The sequence below is a fragment of the Mirounga angustirostris genome, unplaced genomic scaffold, assembly GCF_029215605.1.
Source record: "Mirounga angustirostris isolate CCGP_5_RB_7025 unplaced genomic scaffold, mMirAng1.0.hap1 SCAF_4, whole genome shotgun sequence".
Classification (NCBI taxonomy): Eukaryota; Metazoa; Chordata; class Mammalia; order Carnivora; family Phocidae; genus Mirounga; species Mirounga angustirostris.
Genome location: NW_026991712.1, coordinates 140338282 through 140360788, shown reverse-complemented (window position 1 = coordinate 140360788; position 22507 = coordinate 140338282). Strand labels below are relative to the sequence as shown.

Here is a 22507-nt window from a genome sequence, read left to right as displayed (position 1 = left end):
TCGAGAACCATGGTGTGTAGATGACAAGTCACAGCCCCTCCTGCAGTATGGCAGAAAGACTGAATCAGAAACACCAACAGGTATTGAGAATCTGTTTTCCCCAGGCATGGTGCTTTGTACTGCTCTGCCCTGTCTGTGGGAGCCAGGCAGTGATCAAAGAGGCCATGCTCTCTCCAGTGAGGGCCAGGAAGTGGTGCTGTCTCCTTGTGGTACCAGAGGCCTAATTTGTTAATGATGCATGAAAGGGGATTGGCTGCCTGATCTTTATATACCATTTTCTAGGGCTCAGATTTCCCTTTCAGCTGTTCCTTTTGTATTTTCCCTTAGTCAGATACGACATTCTCTCGTACGCCACTGTGAGCATATAGGATGGTTAACAGCACTAGCTTAGAAGTCAGAGAGGACCAGGTTTTCATTCTGGCTGTGCCTCCCTACTAGGACTTTGGACAGGCTTTGATTAGTCTTTCTTATTCTCAGTTTACTAAAATAATCATCTCGGAGCTAGAAATAATATTTGCCTTATAAAGTTGTAAAGACTAAATAAAAGACGTATATAAATGCCCACACTTTCCTAGGCATAAAATAACATGTTACCAGTTACTGAAAAATGATTATTCTGAAAAACAGAATCTGAGCACACAGTGGCTATACCTGTTACTCATTCTCTCCTTCAAAATAATTTATTGTTTGTTTAATATGAGCTAGTATGGGGTATATACAGATGAAAAGAGATGTTAAAGATCTTTGACAAATGTATATTGAGCATCATCTATGGCAGGCACTGTTCTGGACATGGAGAATATAGTAGTGAACAAAATAAACCATAGACTCCATGTCCTCATGGAGTTAAAATTCAATTGGGAGTAGAGAGTCAGTGGATAAATAAACATATGTTATATACACTGAAGGAAGAGAACAACTCTATATAATAAATTATGGTTTTAGCAGTGCTGGAAGTGAGACTAAGCCTCTGTGATGATTGCTTTTTAGGATTCAGAGGGACCTTACAGGGAACTGAGGTATGCCTTGTAGACAAACAGGTAGTGGACATAGGAATGTCCCGGGATTGATTACTTGGTCCTTATTTCAAGTCTTGTTCTTCTTCTTCTTTTTTTTTTTTTAGTGGCTGTTAACTGTATGTACCTCTGTCTAAACTTTTGAGTTTTATTCCTTTTAATGAAAAATCCTTTGAGAAACTTTGTGTTCTCCTATTTTATTTGGAAAACAGGACACCATTTCACATGGTAATAATAGCCCATGATTATGGATTATGTACTGCTTACACTGGGTCAGACATTGCTTACAGCCTTGATATATACATGAACTGATTCAATCATCCCCACAAACCCATGAGGTAGCTCCTGTAATCGTCTTCATTTTATGGCTGAGGAAACTTGGTAACAAGAGGTTAAGGAATTTGCTCAAGATCACCCAATTAGTCGGGAGTGGAGCTGGGCTTCTGAGCTCCAGTGGTGTGAAATACAGCCTTCAGACCAGAAACGACACTGATTCTTCATAACCATGGCTTAACACAATGATAAATGACAAAAAATTTCCAGTTGTCTTTCCAGAGAAAAGTACTTATTACAATTCCAAAAGACTTACTTGAGATCATTTCTTGTGGTTCCTTGCATTGACTCCTCCCACCTGGCCAAAGCTCTTTAGAGACCTGGCGGCTTTCTTCACCGCCAGAGAGTACAAACTGTTGTGTTACGTCCTAGATTTCCTAGCAGGACTCTGTGGCCTTTCTCCTGTACATTTTCAAAGTTGGCAAAGTTTTATTCTTCATGTTACATGCTGCATATTACAGAGTATTGGCTTCCCGTTCAAGGATTTTTCTTAAAAATCACAGAATTTTTTCTACGGAGTGCAGGGCATACTGTGTCCTTGATACGGCCGTGTGTGTCAGCAAACCTCCCAGCCTAGGGACGGTTTCTGTCTTTCAGTGTCTGCTCCAAGGGACAAAGAGGGCTGAGGACGCCATGCTGCTCTGACCCTCTCTTCAGATGCAGAGGTCTATGTATCTGGAGAGTTACAGGGTCAGCTCTTTATTTTCACGTGTTACCATGTAAGCATAATATCACCAATGGTTTAGTAGTTAATAGCACTGTTGGTTTAAATCACATACGTTCAGTTGAGTTTAAAAGACGGTTAACTCAATGGTAATTGTTAACTCCTCAGTCCCATATTTCCTGCTGACTTCTCCGTCATCATCTTCACAGTGGTAAGTATTGAACAGTAACAGTACTTTATGAAGTGACCTCTATGGACTTAGAAAGCACCTTTCGTGACCTGTGTCATTTAATGCTTTGCACAGCTCTGTGAAATCTATACTATTGTTCTTCTCACTTCACCAGTGAGAAACCCAAGTCTCAGCTAGTATGTAGAAGTGCTTAGGCTGAGAATGATTTGTTGGGAAAATGAAAATAAATTCCAAAACTAACATTAGAAAAGCTTTTTCAAGTTTTGTGTGTCTACATTTTCCTGACATCATAATAACTTTCAACTAATGTAGTTTCCCCCCCCACCCCCGGAAGATATAATGATATTATTTATAAATTCATTTTTCTACTTAACAGTTTTTTGAACAAAATACACATAAAATTGACCATCTTAACGTGTGCAGTTCTATAGTGTGATGTATATTCACATTTCAAGTAACGTAATTTTAATAGAGGGTGTGACTTTGTACTTGAGTACTACTGTCTGCCCAGTGGACATTTCAGCCAGATGATGGAACTTTTAGGTAAAGAACTGTTGTATGGTTTGTTTGTTTTATTTTCGTTAAAACCAGAAAAAGTCCTGGGCCAGGAGTGAATGGGAAACAATTACAGTATAACAAAAAATTTTCAAGAGATAAAACATTCAGGCAACAGATCTAATAGCCAAGGAAAATACCTAATCGGAGACTAGAAAGGATAAGAGAAAGAAATAATCTTCAAGAAGTGATTTCCACGGGACTCCTGCTTGAACCATTTCAATTATTATGGTGCTTAAAAATAGACTTTTAAAAAGTACCAAGCTATGCAGAATAAAATTATGTGCAAGCTGATGTATTTTTCTTCCTCTTTACAATATATTTTGTTTTTTTAGCAAGTTTCTCTGTCCACTTCTCTTCCATTGCACTTTTAATTGCCTTATGTGCTGTGCTTACTCTGCTGCTCAGGGACTGTTTAGTTCTATGCATGATGCATGGAAAAATCTATTCTTAACGCCTAATAGTATTTAGGAAGTAGTAAGACACAAGGAGCCAGGAACCATATCAGTTTAATCTATGTTGAGTGCACTGAATGTATTTTGTGGGTACTTTGTACATGATGGTGTTGTGGTAATTGGTATGATTAGTGTAATACTTGGCTATATTATAAAATAGTTAAAAATGGGATTAGATTCTGATAAGGTAGCTTGCCCATTATTCATTAAATCATTTATTTATTGCCTAGCATTCACTATAAATACATTTATTTCTCTTTCCTAAAACTAAATGCTTAGCTTGTTGGTCAAATCAGAAGCTCTTTTAGTATAATTAATTACATCCCACTATCTTAAACCAGAACTATTCTAGTGATTTTAATTCGACTAATAGTCCCTGACATGTCTTTTGATGCAATCTAAAAACGGCAAAGAAAAAAAAAAGTTGTTTTAAGACTCATCGTATAAAAAAAAAGGCACGTGTCCTAAATACTTTGTTTTATGTTTTTGTTTCGATTGTAGAATACTCAGGAAGTTAGATCTTGTGTAGTCACTGCCCTTTTTATGAGTTCTGAAAAGACATCACTAACTAAAATGATACCATATTTGTGACTATATTGTGCATCTTTTTTCATTACCGATGCTGTTTTGAATTAACTTTCACATCATACCCTACTTTTTATAGTGGTTTTCTGAATGTTTTGGTAGAAATTAATGACAAATTTGACTCAAGGTACTCTGTCAAATTTAGTTACAGGATTTTGGAGTTGGGGAAACAGATCCTAAGTGTCATATATCCAATGTTCTCATTTTACAGTTGAGGAAACTGACTCAGAGAAATGAACTTGTGAAATTAGACACAGCCAGGCTGGCACCAAGCTGGGGCTCAAAACTGGTCCCCTGACTTGGGATCCACACCCATCCTACCACTAGTGGATTGAATAGCTGTCTTCCTTGTCTTTCTCCCCTATGTCTATTTTCTCCTTAAAAAAAAAATATCCTTGGATTCTGTTTCCTGATTGACATTGCTCACAATGGAAATTTTAATTCATACCAGCTGTACACCAGAGCTTCTGCAGATAACCATTTTTTCTTTACAATATCTCTGTGTGTGTAAAATAATCTTTCCTTTGCCTTTGTACCAATTCTTTCTTCTGCCTACCTCCAGGATGGAAGAGTTCTTCCATCTTAAAAAATCTTAAAAAATAATCTTAAAAAAAATCTTAAAATCTTTAAAAAAATTATCAAAGGTAATCTATACGTAATGTTTTTGGTTTTTTTTAATTTTTTTTTTAAAGATTTTATTTTTTTGACAGAGAGAGACACAGTCAGAGAGGGAACACAAGCAGGGGGAGTGGGAGAGGGAGAAGCAGGTTTCCCACGGAGCAGGGAGCCCGATGCGGGGGCTCGATCCCAGGACCCCGGGACCATGACCTGAGCCGAAGGCAGACGCTTAACCTACTGAACCACTCAGGTGCCCCTATACGTAATGTTTTTTATTATCGACGTGTAGTTGACATACGATGTTGTTTCAGGTGTGCAATGTAGTGATACGACAATTCTATATATTTCTCAGGGCTCACCGTGATGTGTAGTCGCCACCTGTCTCCTTACAATGTTATTACAATATTATTGACTATATTCCGTATGCCCTACTTTTCATTTCCCTGACTTATTTATTTTATAACTGGAAGTTTGTACCTCTTAATCCCCTTCACCTATTAGCAACCACCAGTTTTCTCCTCTGGCAACCACCAGTTCTATTTGTCTGTTTAATTTGTTTTTTAGATTCTACATCTAAGTGAAATAATATGGTATTTGTCTTTCTGTGTCTCACTTACTTCGCTTAGCATAATGCCCTGTAGGCTCATCCATGTTGTCACAGAATGGTGAGATTTCATTCTTTTTTTAGTGGATGAGTAATATTCCAGTGTGTGCGTGTGTGTGTGTGTGTGTGTGTGTCGCATTTTCTTCATCTATTCATCTACTGATAGACACTTGGCGTTGCTTTCATATCTTGGCTGTTGTAAATCCCAGCAGTAGGATTACTGGATCATAGGGTTGTTTTCTTTTTTCTTTTTTTTTTGTTTTCAGTTTTTCTAGGATATTTTTATTTTTCATTTTTTGAGGAACCTCCATACTGTTTTCGATAGTGGTTGCACCAATTTACTTTTGCACCAGTAGTGTATGAGGGTTCCCTTTTCTCTTCATCCTTGCCAACACTGTCATTTCTTGTCTTTTTGATACTAGCCATTCTTACTAGGGTATGAGGATACCTCATTGTGGTTTTGATTTGCATTTCCCTGATGATTAGTGATGTTGAGCTGTATATGTTCTTTGGGAAAATGTCTATTCAGGTCCTCTATCTATTTTTAAAAATTTATTTGGGCTGGAGGAGGGGCAGAGGGAGAGGAAGAGAGAGAATTTTAAGCAGGCTTCATACCCAGCATGGAACCCCACGGGGGGGCTTGATCTCACGACCCTGAGATCATGACCTGAACTGAAATCAAGTCGGACACTTAACCAATTGAGCCACCCAGGCGGCCCTATACGTTTTTTAATCAGATTGTTTTTTGGTGTTGAGTTGTTGAAGTTCTTTATGTATTCTGAATATTAACCCCTTATCAGATATGTCATTTGCAAACACCTCCCATTCGCTAGGTTGCCTTTTCGTTTTGTTGATGGTTCTCTTTGCTGTGCTAAAGTTTTTATTCTGGTATAGTCCTAGTAGTTTATTTTTGCTTTTGTTTCCCTTGCCTGAGGGGACCTGTCCATAAATGTGTTGGTTAAGCTGATGTCTAAGAGATTACTGCCTGTGTTTTAGGAGTTTTATAGTTTCAGGTCTCACATTTAGGTCTTCAATCCCTTTTGAATTTATTTTTGTGTATGGGGTAAGAAAACAGTCCAGTTTCACACAGCATGTAGCTGTCCAGTTTCCCCAACACCATTTATTGAAAATACTGTCTTTTCCCTTTGTATATTCTTGCTTCTTTTGTCATAGATTAATTGGCCATGTAAGCATGGGTTTATTTCCAGGCTCTATGTCCTGTTCCACCGATCTATTAGACACACATTTTTATCTGAAATAAAATATGGTCTATCTCTTTGCCATTCTGCTATAAAAACTCCTATTTCCTTAATGTTTTTAAAAGTTAGGGTTTTGAGTACAGAAAAACCAGACATTGTTCTTTATTTTGAATCCATGGAGTTAAGTCATTGTTTACATCTTGATTTCTGTTTTTCTGCATTAGAGTAATACTGCAAAGCATAGAAATGTTGACTGTCAGAACAGTCCATGGTATATGTCTCATGTTCCTCTTTAAAAAATACCTCTGCCAATTTTATTAAATGTGACCACTATTCTTATTCATTTCTTCAGTCTCCTCTTTATGTAACATTCCTTTCTCCATGCCTTTCCACTGAGCTTGCCATATTTGCTTGCATGGATTTGTGGTTTTACTTACAGAGCAGCTTCATGGCTAGAGCTCCCCACATCTTCAGGTTGATCTCTCTCTCTCAGAGCCCACATTTCAACTGAGCCACGATTGTGCCCCGGGTGATGCCCCTGCACCTTGCCTTAGTTTATGTGAACTCTGATCTCTTTGATCTGTGGGAATGTACCCAAATACTCATGTACTACATTTTATAGACACTGCAGAGACTTTGGAAATTATGCCCATCCATTTGGGCATGAGTACTGTCATATGTTTGTTCATGTAAAGGTGTCTTTAGCTCACCAAGTGAATGGATTCACTAGAACGCAGATATAAATTAAAATTTGGCGAACAAAGCCATGTTTGATTTGTACATACAGCCATGCTACACATTTTGTGCTGACTTCATCAGTGAGGTACCGAAATACAAACCTGTGATGGCCAAGTGTGGTACGTAAGGGACTCAACTTTGCACACTTTGGCAAGGCAATAAATATTATCTTCTAACAATTCGCCTTCTTTCAATATTAATTCATTTCGCAAATACCTGAAGATAGAGAAGCTGTATCACTTAGAGGCTAAGAGCATAAACCCTGGAACTTAACCAGCTGGTTTAAATTCTGGCTCTGCCATTTATCAGCTGTGTGGCTCGGTTAATTTTCCTCTTAGTTTTCTCATCTTGAAAGTAGGGATAATAATGGTACCTACCTCATGGTGGTTTGAAGGTTAAATGAATTCTAATAAGTAAGATCCCTAGAACATTCCTGGCATGGCAAGAACTCAGTCAGTGCTGTTGTTCTTACTCACCTATGATGGGATGTGTCCTTTGCCTTTGATGTACTTAACAGTCCAGTGAGGAGAGAGACACTAAATAGTTTCAGTCATTCAATATTTCAACTACTATTGAGTACCTTCCATATGGCAGTCACTGTAGTAGGTCCTGGAAATAAAGCAGCAAATAAGCAAACATACCCTTGCTCTCGTGAAGCTTATTTTTAGTAGGTAAGACAGTTAAAATAATTTCTGTAAAATGTCAAAAGTGTTAAAATAGAGAAAATGCAAGGTGCCATGGATACATCTAGCAGGAGGACCTAACTTATTCTGGGAAGTATGGGACAGTAAGGAAAACAATATTATGACAAATGCTCTGTGGAAGTCCTCTTTGGGGTTAGGGGTATCACCGAGTAGAAAGTTCCTGAGTCAGCTTTGGGGAGTCAGGGAAGGCTTCTCATTGGTGGAAACACACTGGAGCTGAGTCTGGTGGCAAAGATGGAGAGAAGCGGCAGTGGGGCAGGGAAAAAGTATTCCTGGCAGGTGGAATGGTTTGTCGGATGTCACGAAGGCATGTCAAAGCATTACATAGTCCTTGGATTTCAGTAGTTCTGTATTGTTGGGACAATGTGTGGGGCAAACAGGGATGGGCAATGGTATATAAGGGGAGAGCAAGAGGAGTTTAGACTCATCTGCAGATCCGAGGGAATTGCTCTACCAAACAGTTAGGACTTAATCCTGAAGGCAGTTGGGTGTTACTGAAGTGTTTCAAACAGAGAAGAAATTTTATTAATTTTATTGATTATTTTTATTATTTTTAAAAAGATTTATTTATTTGAGAGAGAGAGAGGGAGAGTGCAAGCCAGGGGGAGGGAAGGGCAGAGGGAGAGGGAGAGCAAATCCCCAAGCAGACGCCATGCTGAGCATGGAGTGCTCAGGATTCCAGGACCCAGAGATCATGACCTGAGCCGAAATCAAGAGTCAGCCATTTAACTGACTGAGCCACCCAGGTGCCCAGTTTTTATTTTTTTAGAGAGAGAGCATGTGCGTGAGCAGGGGGTTGTGGGCACTAGGAGAGGGGGGAAGAGAGAGAATGTTAAGCAGGCTCCATGCCCAGTGCAGAGCCTCATGCAGGGCTTGATCTCATGACCCTGAGATCATGACCTGAGCCAAAATCAAAAGTTGACGCTTAACTGACTGAGCCACCGAGGAGCCCCACATTTTTATTTTTAAAGAGTATTCCTTTATCTCTATGGAAAATAGACTGGATGCAGGCAAGATCGGAGATAGGGAGATTAGCAGTTGCCCAGGCAAGAAATAATGAGAAGCTGAACCAAGGTAGCGGCAGTGGAAATGGAGAGAAAGGGTCAGATAGAAAAGATAGAAGATCAAACTGGCATGCTTTAGCCAGCAACTAAGTGGAGGGGTGAGGGGAGAGGGATTAAGTGAATGCTTGGGTATATGGTAATGCCACTCGGATTATTATGGGAGAGAAGTCTGTCAACTTGGATTTCCCCTACATGGAAACATCCTGTGTTTATAATATCAAACATGAATGTCACTTCAGCAAACCTCAAAAATTCTTATATGCACTTTCCTTCAGGCGGTACAGTGACTGTATTCACTTGTGAGACAGAGCAGTTATTTGGGTTTTCAGGATTTCATAGCTAAGTAGTGAGAAGAATTCAAGTCAGATCTCCTGTCTTCTGGTCTGGTGTTCTGAGGGAGGTTAGCTGTTCTCAATTGATTGTAGGAGTTTGACAATATTTTTAAGAGCTGTAGGGAGCACCTTTCATAAACGGTTGAGTTGAGGCAAACATAGGGGATACGGTTATAACTTGTATAATAATATAAGGCTTTTGAATAAAGAAAAATCCTTCAGAAGAGAATGGCTGGCATAGTAAAAGATGCTGTTCTTGTGTTCTGTGATTAGTCTTTAGTGCCCTCTATTGACTGCTTAGTCTAAAACAATGTTGATTCTGGAAAACAATGTTCCTCGCAGTGTTATGTACCAAAACAGGAAGAATTAGAGGTATTAAAATTGCGATAAAAGGTGATAAAAACTGATGGGGACTTTAAAAAAAATCTGCATGGGGTCTCAAAGTTGGGTAGAGGTCTTAAGAAATATCGCCATAACATTTTGTTTGCTGCAACATGGGTATGCTATTGTGGGCTAGATTTTCAGAAAACGGACCTTCCTGATGACGAGTAGCCTAAATCAGGCTGGTCTTTCAGCATTTTTTATGCAGCAAAGCCTCAAGAATAGCAGTTGCCCCAGTAGGCAGCAGCAGCTGCTCGTTTTCCATAGGGCGGGTACTACATGTGATGAGCATGGAAGGAAATGACCGTTCCTCATTAAAGCAACTTCGTTCAGCTACATGGGAAATCACACAGAAAAGTCATCACAGAAAATGAAATAGTGATTATACATAATGGGGCATCTTCAGAAGTGGATGGTTTGTCTTTTTTTTTTAATGACAAAGGAGCTGCCCTTTAGTTCTCTCTTCCAGGAAAAGGGGTGGTAGATTAGACTTAGTGTTGAGAATAACTAGAATAACTAGAGGTCTAAGCCTGAATAAATTTTAGTAAGCAGGCACACCTGGTATAGTTTAAGGTCTAAAGAAGACCACTTTGTATAAATGAATGCTCACCGTGACTTTTCTATAATAAGGGAAATCTGTTAATCGTTCTGTTTCTGGTATTGCCCGGTTAATCTTTCTTTGAGATGTTTCTAATTATCATTTCAGCTGGTTGCGTTTTGAAAGCCTATTCACCTAATTGGGGTAAAAAATAGTGCTTTTTGATTTGGTGTTATATGAAACTGCAGAGATTGCTTGCATCATGCTGGTGAAATCATTTATTTGCTTTTGGTATATTTTACTGTTGCAATTTTCTCTAAGAAAGCTTAGTAATTATTAATATGAAGTAATGCTAGTTGCTTTCTGTGCATTTCATGAAGGGAATATGCTATTATGTAGTTTCCCTTCCCCCCTAATAAAAAAGCCTTTCATCACAAACTGACATCCTAAATGAAGGACATAATTGTACAGCTTATTTATTAGTGTGTCAAACTTAAAATGTAATGGTTTCATATTTCAGAATGAAAAGTGTGTTGTGATTCATGGTTGCCGGTGACAAAATAGACAGCTCTTTTACATCTGCACTGATTGCCTGCTGATACACCACTGCACTTTTTTTGTTGTTCTTTTCTCTTCCTATGCAATAGCTCCCTCTACTTGAAAATATTGGTGTAATTATAGTTTAACACTATGTACTTTATTAGTGAGTACTCGTGACTATTTTTACTTTCCATACTCTTCATAAATATGAAGTGTTATGCATCAGAGCATGCTAGAGATTTACCAAGAATCTCTTGACCTTGGAACAGAAAAGCAAGGTTAAGGAAAGTAAGATAAGTTATGTTTGAAGGCATTTTTCAAGGAATTAGCTGTGTAGCTTTTGTTGATTTACATATATTTGGTTAAAATTCCATATAGTACTTGAAAATGAACCTTGATGTCTGAAACACAGAGGTCTATGAAAAATGGATCAGAAAACTTCAAAAGAACCATCAGCCACTTCACACTGACAGCCTGGAACTTGGCAAATTCTCACTTTGTTAATTCCAAAGTCTTCAGATTCTAACACAAAACATGACCTCTCATTTGTCAGGAAGGGTTCAACAGTAGTAGAATCTCATGTTACTACACCTTCCCTTTATGGAACAGTATGTGCATAATGAAACAATAGGAACAAAATAAACAAAAACAAAGTGTTTCACCTGGGATTTGATGATTTTTTTCTCTCTCCCTTACTAAGTTTGATGTTCAGTAATTGTACCATTATTTTAATGTGGAGCAAGTGACAGAACATGGTGGTCAAGAGGAAGGACTTGGGAGCCAGACTGGTTGGGTTTGAATCCTAAGCTCTGCCACTTACCAGATGGGTAATCTTGGCAAGTTTCCTTAACTCTCTGAGCCTTAGTTCCCTCATCTGTAGAAACATAGACAAGTGTTAGAGTAAAGCACTTAAAATAGAGTCTGACATATAGTACTATATATCAGTGTCCAATAAAATAAATAATGGGCTATAAATTGGTTCTTATTAACCACATGTATTTATTGAATGTCAACATTATCTTTAGGGCTGCTTAATAAAAAGAAAAATGGGGCCCTCCCAGTGGATGAGAGTTATTTACACACTGGTTTTGTTCATGAAATGACACTGGTTTTCTTGTATCAGAATAGTTCTCACCGTGGGGTCCCTATACTATGTTACAATTTATATATTATCAGTTACACCTATGTTATTTTAAAACTACTTTTTTCATGCAGTGGAATATTCCGTGGATTCCATATCTTTTTTGAACTTCCTTCATTTGGCAGGAGGATTTTATACTGGTGGAATACATAAAAAATGAAGTATCATTTACCATAGTACACTTCTCTTAGAGCCTACATATTGCCCAAGAGCAGACTTGTCTTTGGTCTGTAGTATGACTATGCTTGAGGATGTCAGAGAATCTTGCTCAACTGTCACCAGACTTTTTGTGGCCCAACAAAATACCAGTCACCAAAAGTTCAAAGAAGAAATGTGTAGGTATTGAACACTCAGACATGTAACTGAAATTGTTAGATGATGTTTCCACCTTGATATAAGCTGATATTTGTGTGGATGTATAGAGTGATACTGTAATAGATTTTGACGTCTTTGGAAGAATATCACGAGAATGCTGGATACTTAATGTAAATAGTCAAATGAGATTCACGAGTATATGTGTTTTCGGAAACTGACTTATCTTTCTTCTTGGCTTGATCCTTAGGACCCTTTAGATCCCACAAGATCAGTGATTGTGATCCGTTCCCTGGTGGCACATGGTGTCGCAGAAAGAGGGGGAGAGCTGTTACCTGGAGACCGCCTGGTCTCAGTTAATGAATACTGTTTGGAAAACACCACACTTGCTGAAGCTGTGGAAGTGTTGAAAGCTGTGCCACCAGGCATCGTACGCCTTGGCATCTGTAAGCCTTTGGTGGTAAGTGTTCAGTTTTGTTAATATAGGACGTGATAATAGTGTAATACTTAAGAACATGGATTTGGTTTCGAATTCCTCTTCATGGCTTACTCTGTGTACTAATTCAAGTTTCTTGTGTCCTCGACTTAAAAAATGAGAAACATAATGTCTATCTCCTAAGATTCTGGGGGCTAAAGATTATATTCATAAAGTGCTTGCACATTATTGTATAAATAGGAGCTGCTAACATTGCTAGTCCTTTTATCACTTTTACTACTATTTTTATCTTCATGATATTAGCACAGATCTGTATGTTCTCATCACATTCCTTATGATGTAAATTAAAATAAGTCTATGCATTTTAACTTTCACTTGGGAATGATGTGGAAATGGCATGATAAGCTGAAATCCACTTAACTATATTGTTTTAACCATAGGCAATGAGATTTTAATACGCTTTTCTGCCCATCAAAGTGCCTCGTAACCCCTAGCATCTAGAACTCTATGTGGTCAGATCATCTTGAAGTTCTCTTACTGCTTAATCTTATGTCAGATTAGTGCTTATGACTAAGGGCCATATTACAATTAGGGTGCTTTTGAGGTTCCCCAGTGCAACAGAATATTCGACGGTAATTTGCAAGCAGTATGAAGATATTATTGAGTGCTTACTGTATGTATTTTAAAACCTTTACATGTATTAACTAACTTAAACCTCCTGGCAACTTGAAGAGGTTACAGATTACAGATGAGCCCATCAGGACACAGAGAATTGAGCAACTTATCCGCAGTGATGTAGCTAGTAAGGGCAGAGTTGGGATATAAACTCAGGTGGCTTCAGACCACAGTGCTATATATTTAACTTGTTGCAAGTTTAGTTTGCAGGCAGCCTGTCTGGAAATAGGTAGCTGGTCTTAGTAAAGTGTTAAGCTGGATTTCAAGAAACCTGGACTCCGTTTCTAGCTTTCCTATGAGTCAGACCAGTGGGTTTCAACAAAAAGATATGTACTATACATAAGGATCACCTGGGAGATGGTTAAAATGCAGTTTTGGAGGTCCTACTCTCAGAGATTCTCATCTTGTCATTGGGATGTGCTATTTAGGGATCTGCCTCTTCAGTGAATCACCCGTGTAATTCTGATGCAGAATTTCACACTTTGAGAAACATTATCTTAGTAATCTGATCATAGGTATACCACTTCCCTTCTCTGAGCCTATTTTTTCATCTCTGAAAAGATCGAACAAGACTAGAGGAGTCCTAAAGTCTTTCTTAACTCTAAGACTCTATCATTCTATTAATATGCTATATGACTATGTTAACATACTACATGTGTCCTTATGTATAGGTAAATATAGATAAGTGTGTTCACTTATAGATATATAGGTATAGATATATAGAGATAGATCCTGTATTACACATAGTATTTATGCATTGGGGAACCTCAACATGGCCTTCATGAATTCCCCATAAAGATGCCAGTATATTATACTATCAGACACTCTAAATATTTCAAAATAGAGTATAGCACATAGCTAATCAAGTTCTTGACTTTGTATTCTATATTTGGTGTGTGGGTGTTGCCATAGCCAACGTGAGACACCAGGAGATGCTGGTTTGATTTCTGGGCAAATTAAGTTGTGGGGAGGAACTTGATATATATATATTTTAAGATTTTTTTATTTATTTGCGAGAGAGAGAATGAGAGACAGAGAGCATGGGAGGGAGGAGGGTCAGAGGGAGAAGCAGACTCCCTGCTGAGCAGGGAGCCTGATGTGGGACTTGAACCCAGGACTCCAGGATCATGACCTGAGCCGAAGGCAGTCGCTTAACCAACTGAGCCACCCAGACGCCCGGAACTTGATATTTTTATGGGGATCTCATCTTCTTGGGTATTTTGTTTGTTGGCGGGGGAGGAGGGTGTTGCTGTCTAGATTTTCCCCGATGATTACTTGCCTGATTATTCGGGCTGCCAGAGGAAATCCCAAACTGTTTTATGTCCTGGAGGACTTAAATAGCATGACTTTACTCTGAAGCAGTTTAGGGATGTGTCAGGCGGTGTAAAAAAACAGAGCTTAGTTACTGGCTGGGTGTGGATTCCTGTGCTATTTCTGGCAGAGGGAGAGCTACAGAGACTTCCGGCTATCAGCGCCACATTCTGAGGGGGTTTTGGAACGTAGTAATCCTGAGGCGGTCCTCTGCCTAGGCTTCTCTTCGTGAGTAGAAGGCTTCCAGGATACTTGGGAGTGGGAAGCCACAAAAGGGATGAAGACAAAGGTCACTTTCAGGACTGTAAAAAATTCTTAGTGGAGGGACACCTGGGTGGCTCAGTCAGTTAAGCTTTGGCCTTCGGCTCAGGTCATGATCTCCGGGTCCTGAGATCGAGTTCTGCATGGGGCTTCCTGCTCAGCAGGGAGTCTTGCTTCTTTCTCTCTTCCTCTGCCCCTCCCCACTGCTCATTCTCTCTCTCTCTCTCAAATAAATAAAATCATTAAGAAAAAATTCTTAGTGGAATTACTACTAATTCCTTCTTTAACATCTGGGTGCCTTTAGCAAAACTGTTGGCTCAGGAACTGTAAAGAGTGAGGCATTGATCTTCGTTAAGGTCTGTCTCTCTGGTGGTCCACTTGGTGGCCACTTAACCTTATCATGTAATGTTTACTGAGCATTCATTCAGGCCTCTGCAGAAGTGGGGTAGAGAGTGTGAAGAAGGTGGCCCAAAATCAGCTGGGGCCAGAAAGCCTGTGGAATATATAAAAGGAGAACACGATTTTTTTATTAAGTCATGTATTATATAGATATACATTGTCTATGTAATGTGTTTCATATTATATATTTTCATGTTAACCATGAATGGGGCTTATCTTCTCTTTTCTACAAATTCATCTCAGACGTACCAGATCCAAAAAATGAATGAACTGACTTCAGTTAAAAACTGCATTGTGTCTTCAGAGCTAATGGGTCAGAGCCGGCAGTGGAATGCTTGAGCCAGGCAGCTGGGGGGTTTTGCTCAGTTCCGTGATCTGCAAGGCTGTGTGTCCTTGGGCCAGTTATTTAACCTCGTCAGCCCCCACTTCCTTGTCTGTATGTGGGGACTGCATGGCGTGGTAGTTGAGATCCCAGGCCCTAGAGCCAGTTATGTAACTTTTTACGCCTCTGTAAACTAGTGTTAATAAGAGTACCTACCTCTTAGAATGTATATTAATATATTAATAAATACACTAAATTGAATATTTAAAATGCTTAAACCTATGCCTGGCACATAGTGTCATAAATACGTATGTGTTGCCATTATTTTTATATAAATATATAAATTCCTGACTTGGATTGCTGTGAAGATTAAGCTGAGACAAAGCATATGAAGTGTTTACCCTCGATTGTGATTTAGAGCTAGAACTTCATAAATAGTAGCTGTGTTCTGACCTAGGACTGCTATTGAGCTGGTAAACACTAGGATGGCTGAACCTTTTCTGATGGCAAGTGACTGCACTGTACCTTGGTTAAATATTTTGAATATTACCCTGTGTATACTGATACATTTCCTTTTTTAGAAAAGATTTTATTTATTTATTAGAGCGAGAGCATGAGTTGGGGGAGGGGCGGAGGAGGGAGAGAATCTCAAGCCGACTCTGCACCAAGCACAGAGCCCGACGTGGGGCTTGATCCCACACCCCTGAGATCATGACCTGAGCCAAAACCAAGAGTTGGACGCTCAACCAAATCAGCCACCCAGGTGCCCCTATACTGATATTTCTTAATATTAAGGCCCTTTTTGGGGATGTTTTTTAATTTAAGGAATACTTTCTTTTCCCCACATAATATGTCTCTCTTCAGTCAGATCTTCTTTCACAGTTTTCTCCTTAAATATGCTGTACAGTCTTTTTTAGTTTAATGAGGTAATTTACTGGTTCCTCCCCCCTTTGTGAATAATGTCTTATTTTCAAAGTAGCTATTGCTGAAGTAGAGGTAATGATACTGACTTGGTAATTTGATCTTATATCTGACAAATGTGTGAAACTCTAGTTTGTGCTCCTGTTGAATTTTCTTTTTTAAAAAAATTATCTACCTGTCTGTCTGTCTACCTACCTACCTACCTACCTACCTACCTACCTACTTATCTATCTATCTATCTATCTATCTATCTATCTATCTATCTATCTATCTATCTATCTATCTATCTATCTATCTTTCATTATGGTAATCCCCTTCACCTATTTCCTCCATCCCTCCCACCCTGGTAACCATCAATTTGTTCTCTATAGTTAAGAGTCTGTTTCCAGGCACCTGGGTGGCTCAGTCGATTAAGCAGCTGCCTTTGGCTCCAGTCATGATCCCAGGGTTCTGGGATCGAGTTCTGCATCCAGCTCCATGCTCAGCGGGGAGCCTGCTTCTCCCTCTACCTGCCACTCCCCCTGCTTGTGCTCACGCTCTCTCTCTCTGTCAAATAAATAAATAAAATCTTAAAAAAAAAAAAAAGTCTATTTCTTGGTTTGTCTCTCTTTTTTTCCTTTGCTTATTTGTTTTGTTTCTTAAATTCCACATATGAGTGAGATCATATAGTATTTGCCTTTCTCTGACTTACTACACTTAGCATTATACTCTCTAGCTCCATCCATGTTGCAAAGGCAAGATTTCATTGTTTTTTTTTATGGCTGAATAATATCCATTGTCTATATATACAACATATCTTCCTTATCCATTCATCTATTGATGGACATTTGGGCAGCTTGCTTCCAAATTTGGCTATTGTAAATAATGTTACAATAAACATAAGTGTGCATATATCTTTTCAAATTAGTGTTTTCATATTCTTTGAGTAAATACCCAGTAGTGGAATTTACTAATCATATGGTATTTCTATTTTTAACTTTTTGGGGACCCTCCATACTGTTTTTCATAGTGGCTGCACCAGTTTGCATTCCCACCAACAGTGTACAAGGGTTCCTTTTTCTGCACATCCTCACCAGCACTTGTTTCTTGTGCTTTTGATTTTAGCTATTCTGACAGGTGTGAGGTGATAATCTCATTGTAGCTTTGATTTGCATTTCCCTGATGTTGAGTGATGATGAACATCTTTTCATGTCTGCTGGCATCTGTGGTCTTCTGCCCATTTTTTTATTGGATTGTTTAATTGGATTTTTTTTGAGGGGGGGTGTTGTATCAATTCTTTATGTATTTTGGATACTAACCCTCTACTGGATATGTCATTTGTAAATATCTTCTCCTGTTCTGTAGGTGGCTTTTAGTTTTGTTGATTGTTTCTTTTGCTGTGCACAAACTTTTTATTTTGATGTAGCCCTGATAGTTTTATTTCCCTTGCCTCAGGAAACACATCTAGAAAAATGTTGCTACAACTGATGTCAGATTATTGCCTGTGCTCTCTTCAAGAATTTTTATGGTTTCAGGTCTCACATTTAGGTCTTTAATCCATTTTGAGTTTATTTTTGTGTATGATGAAAGAAAATGGTCCAGTTTCATTCTTTTGCAAGTAGTTTTAGGAATACTTAAAAAGGAAAAAAATGTTTGAGAAGCTTTGACTCAAATATGGCTTTCTTTTTAATAAAGAAAAGTTTGTTCTAATAAAACAATTTGCATAAATTTTATTGTGTCCTTGCACTTAATGGGAAGATGAGAATTAATCTGAAGAGAGTTCAAAACTAAGGTATTTTCTTGATTATAAAAGTGCTTCCTGGGGTGCCTGGGTGGCTCAGTCGTTAAGCGTCTGCCTTCAGCTCAGGTCATGATCTCCAGGTCCTGGGATCAGTCCCACATCGGGCTCCCTGCTCCGCGGGAAGCCTGCTTCTCCCTCTCCCACTCCCCCTGCTTGTGTTCCCTCTCTCCCTGTGTCTTTGTCAAATAAATAAATAAAATCTTAAAAAAAAAAAAAAAAGTGCTTCCCATGGTAGCCAGAGGTGGGGAGAGGTGGGTAATATGGGTCAAGGTCATCAAAAGGTACAAACTTCCAGTCATAAGATAAATAAGTCCTGGGGATATAATGTACACCATGATGACTCTAGTTAATGAGACCATATTGTATATTTGAAAGTTTTAGATATAACTAAATTTATTATGATTTTGCGGTATATACATACATCTAATTATTATGTTGTACACCTAATATGTATAATGTTATATGTCAGTTATATCTCAATAAAAGATAGCTTCATGGTTGACAAAAACATTTCATTTGTGCTAAAAAAATAAATGAATAAACAAAATAAAAATTGTTTCCAGGGGTGCCTGGGTGTCTCAGTCAGTTGAGCATCAGCCTTTGGCACAGTCATGATCCCAGGGTCCTGGAAATGAGCCCCACAGGCTCCCTACTCAGCGGGGAATCTGCTCCTCCCTCTCCCATTGCCCCTCCCCCCCAACTTGTGCTGTTGCTGTCTCACGTGCTCCCTCTCTCTCTCTCTCTCTCTCAAATAAATAAGATCTTTAAAAAAAAAATAAAAATTGTTTCTGTTTTCAGGAAGATGATAAAGAGGACGAAAGTCATTATATTTTACATTCAAACAATAATGAAGACGAGACTGAACTTTCAGGAACAATTCATGATACAAATTCATCTTTAATACTTGAAGCACCCAAGGTATTTAGTAAATTGATTTCCTATTTGAATGGTTTGCTGTGAGCTAACATTTCCATAAAGACAAAAGCTTGTTCCCACTCTCAGCTAAAGAGATACAAATAAAATGATCCTCTTCTCTTTCTTTTATTTATTTTAAGATTTTATTTATTTATTTGACGGAGAGAGACAGTGAGGGAGGGAACACAAGCAGGAGGAGAGGGAGAAGCAGGCTTCCCGCCAAGCAGGGAGCCCGATGTGGGGCTCGATCCCAGGACCCCGGGATCACGACCTGAGCTGAAGGCAGACGCTTAACGACTGAGCCACCCAGGCACCCCTATTTTTTTTTTAAACGAACGGTTTTCCCTGTTGTATCTCAGTGGCTTCATAAATGACATAGGCCAGATCTAAGGCATTTTCAAAGCACAACCATACCTTATTTTATACCACAGATACAGTCTTAAAATCTTGAGGGTAGAACACAATGTTCAAAAATAGACATGCATTTAAAATGCTGTAGAAAACAGAGCTATACCAAAGGACTTCTTACTGAATACTTTCTAAAGAAAAGAGTTATTTAGCCAAACCCTTCTTTACGCTTTAATTTTAGAAAGGCTATTTTGAAGCTTTTCCTTTTTTATTCTGAAAATGAATTGTGCTTATTTTGCTCTTTGCAGGTAGAGTATGGTATTGCTTTACCTGATAACAACCATCTGGTGATATTCTTTGCATAATTTATTGACAGTGCCTCGAGCTGATATTTATTTCTGTACTATACATTGTGGGGGTTTTCTTAGTGTAGACATTCTTTGTTAAAATTTCATAAGTGTATGACATCTTCAAATATACCGTATAAACACACCTGTAAAAAAATTAACTAGCTTGCAGTATTTGATACACTATAGTAATTTAAAGGTGGGAAGTAGTAGGTTCATTTCATGAATTTGCATTTGGTAATACTAATGAATAGGTGTCCAAGTAGGAAATATCACTGATCTCTCAAGAGGAATTGGGCCTCGTTGTGCTCAGCACTGTTGAGGATCCCCAGGGTTAGGTTAGAGGCTCAGCAAATCCATACATTCCTCAGGCAATACCTAGGAACTCAGCAAAGTTTCTGCACATGTATGACTAGTTTCAGTTGTGTGTACTTCTAATTAGTGAAATATCAGTTAATTAAAAAGCATACTATATTGGTTCCTTTTTGCCATGTAATTTCAGTACAGTTGAAAAAAATATATTTCTGTTACAGGGCATATTATAAAATAGTCGTACTCAAAGTAGTTGAGACATACGTCCCATATCTTTAGAGACTGCTTTTTGATAATTTCAAGAGCCATAATTTCTTTGGAGTTTTACATAAGCTTGAAAATATCTTTGCTTTCTTAGGTAATAGTATGATGTGTGTCTATATTTATGTACTACTTCTGTATGAGATGCATGAGCTAAATGTTCAGTGCAGCAGGTTAACAAAATTCCTATTTCTGATTGAGAATTTTCAGGTGGTTAATGTATAACAACCCTTTTGGAATAGTCATTCACCTTGCCAAGGGCAGATTTCTGCCTCTTACTGTTTGTCCCTTTCTTTGCTTTGAGGGTTATGTGGGAGTGAGCTTTTATTTCTCCTTTGTAATGGAGAGCTGTTCAAGTAACTGTGCCTTGGCGTGGAATGTAGTCATTGAGGTTATGTCAGGGGTTAACTCCCCAGGTAATGCGTAGAGTGCCACTTCAAGGCAGGTGGGGTTAAAATTATTTTTGCAACTTTTATTTACAGGAATTTAGAGATGAACCCTATTATAAAGAGGAGCTTGTAGATGAGCCGTTCCTCGATTTGGGAAAGGCTTTTCAGTCCCAACAGAAAGAGAGAGACAATAGCAAGGAGGCCTGGGAGATGCAAGAATTTCTGACTCCTAGATTGCAGGAGATGGGGGAAGAAAGAGAGATGCTTGTTGATGAAGAATATGAGCTATATCAAGATCACTTTCCGTCCATGGACTTGTATCCCTCATCACACCTTCAAGAGGCTGCTCCTGTTTCCTCTGTGAAGGAACTTCACTTTGGCACTCAGTGGTTACAGGACAACGAACCACCTGAGCTTCAAGAAGCAAGATCCATGAGGAGTATGTATTCCCAGGAGACGCAGCAGTGTAGCTATAGCGCTGGAAACATGGTAAGGGGTGAGAACAGCTCTTCCACATCCCCCTCTTCTCTCCCCCACCCTCCCAACCCCTGTGCCTAAGTCATGTAACTTTCAAAAGAACAAAATGTAATGGAAAATACGGTTTTTGTAATTAATCATTTTTCCAAGATGTACCGTATAGTGTAATGCTGTAAGGATAAGCTCATCTCTCCTATATTATACAACTACTAGTAAGAGTCCATAGCTGTGGTTGCCTTTTATAGTGGTTTATAATGGGTTTTTGCCTTGTTTTTTTTTAATGATGTATTTCTCCAGATTACCCATTTCAAAGAAGAGTTCTTTTGCCATTTGTGGTTTTTTTATTCCCTCAGAGAGACACGACTCTATATTTCTCATATTGTGTATTTGTATTTATCAGGGAAAATCAAGGCAAAATTGACTCAAGATACATTGTTTATGTCTTGTTTATCCACACTGTTCTCTGTTATATATGATACTAAATAGAAGGTCACTGAACTCTTAAAAATTATCTTTACATTTGTGTTACTGCCTATTTTCAACTGGGCAGGAAAGCATTATATTTAAATAGATTTGTCCTTGCTATAGATCACCAATAAACTTTATTTTTATAAAATTAGGGTTAACTGGTCACCAATTGGAATCTTTCATTAGGGACATTTTTAATGTTTTTGTTTGTTCATTTCATGCCCCAGATCAACTTCCAGGGAAATGAAAATTATTATATAGAGGTTTTTTGTTTTTTGTTTTAAGAGAGGGAGAGAGGGGGTATAGGGACAGAGGGAAAAAGGGAGAGAGAATCTTAAGCAGGGTCCACGCCCAGTGCAGAGCCCCACATGGAGCTTGATCTCACGACCCTGAGATCATGACCTGAACTGAAATCAAGACTCAGAAGCTTAACCAACTGAGTCATCTAGGCGCTCCTAGGGATATTTTTTTACATGGCCACTTAGCAGTATGTTTAGATACAGCACAGTACTCCTCTCACAGAGATCAGCAACTGTCTTGCAGTGCTGTGGGGAGTGTGCTTTTCTTTACTCTCTCTCAGAAGGCCCATAGGGCTAGTTTCTTTGCTCTCTCCTTCCTCAGACCTATCCTTCTTTTCCCCCTTTTTTGCAAATGCTTTGGGTCCTTCTTCTATGCAAGGTGCTATACAAGCTGTATTTATAGAATGCAAGAGGATTAGCAGACTCTGGAAAGTCTACCAGAAAACAGATGTTTTGGGATTATGTGAATAATGCCTGGATATGGGCAGAGGTGACAAAGAATCACCTGGTGTGTTGCCATTGACATTGGTGCTTTCTTTCCTTGCCAGTCCCGTTCCTGTATCTGTAAGTACTCTAACCCAAACAGAATATTCAGTTATATGGAGCAAATTCTAATC

At 38.7% G+C, this 22507-nt stretch overlaps 1 protein-coding gene across 8 annotated transcripts in view; it reads left to right on the top strand.

Moving 5' to 3' along the window:
- The window catches only part of PATJ (PATJ crumbs cell polarity complex component), a 352466-nt gene that overhangs the window by 83842 nt on the left and 246117 nt on the right, over positions 1-22507 (top strand). For 7 of the 8 annotated variants that reach the window (XM_045897547.3, XM_045897545.3, XM_054512834.2 and 4 more), the window contains 3 exons: positions 12220-12429; positions 18873-18992; positions 20740-21135. In XM_045897547.3, the coding sequence (XP_045753503.2) occupies positions 12220-12429; positions 18873-18992; positions 20740-21135 (726 nt within the window). The remainder of the gene's footprint in view (positions 1-12219; positions 12430-18872; positions 18993-20739; positions 21136-22507) is intronic. The other variant, XM_045897546.3, reaches the window with a different exon arrangement.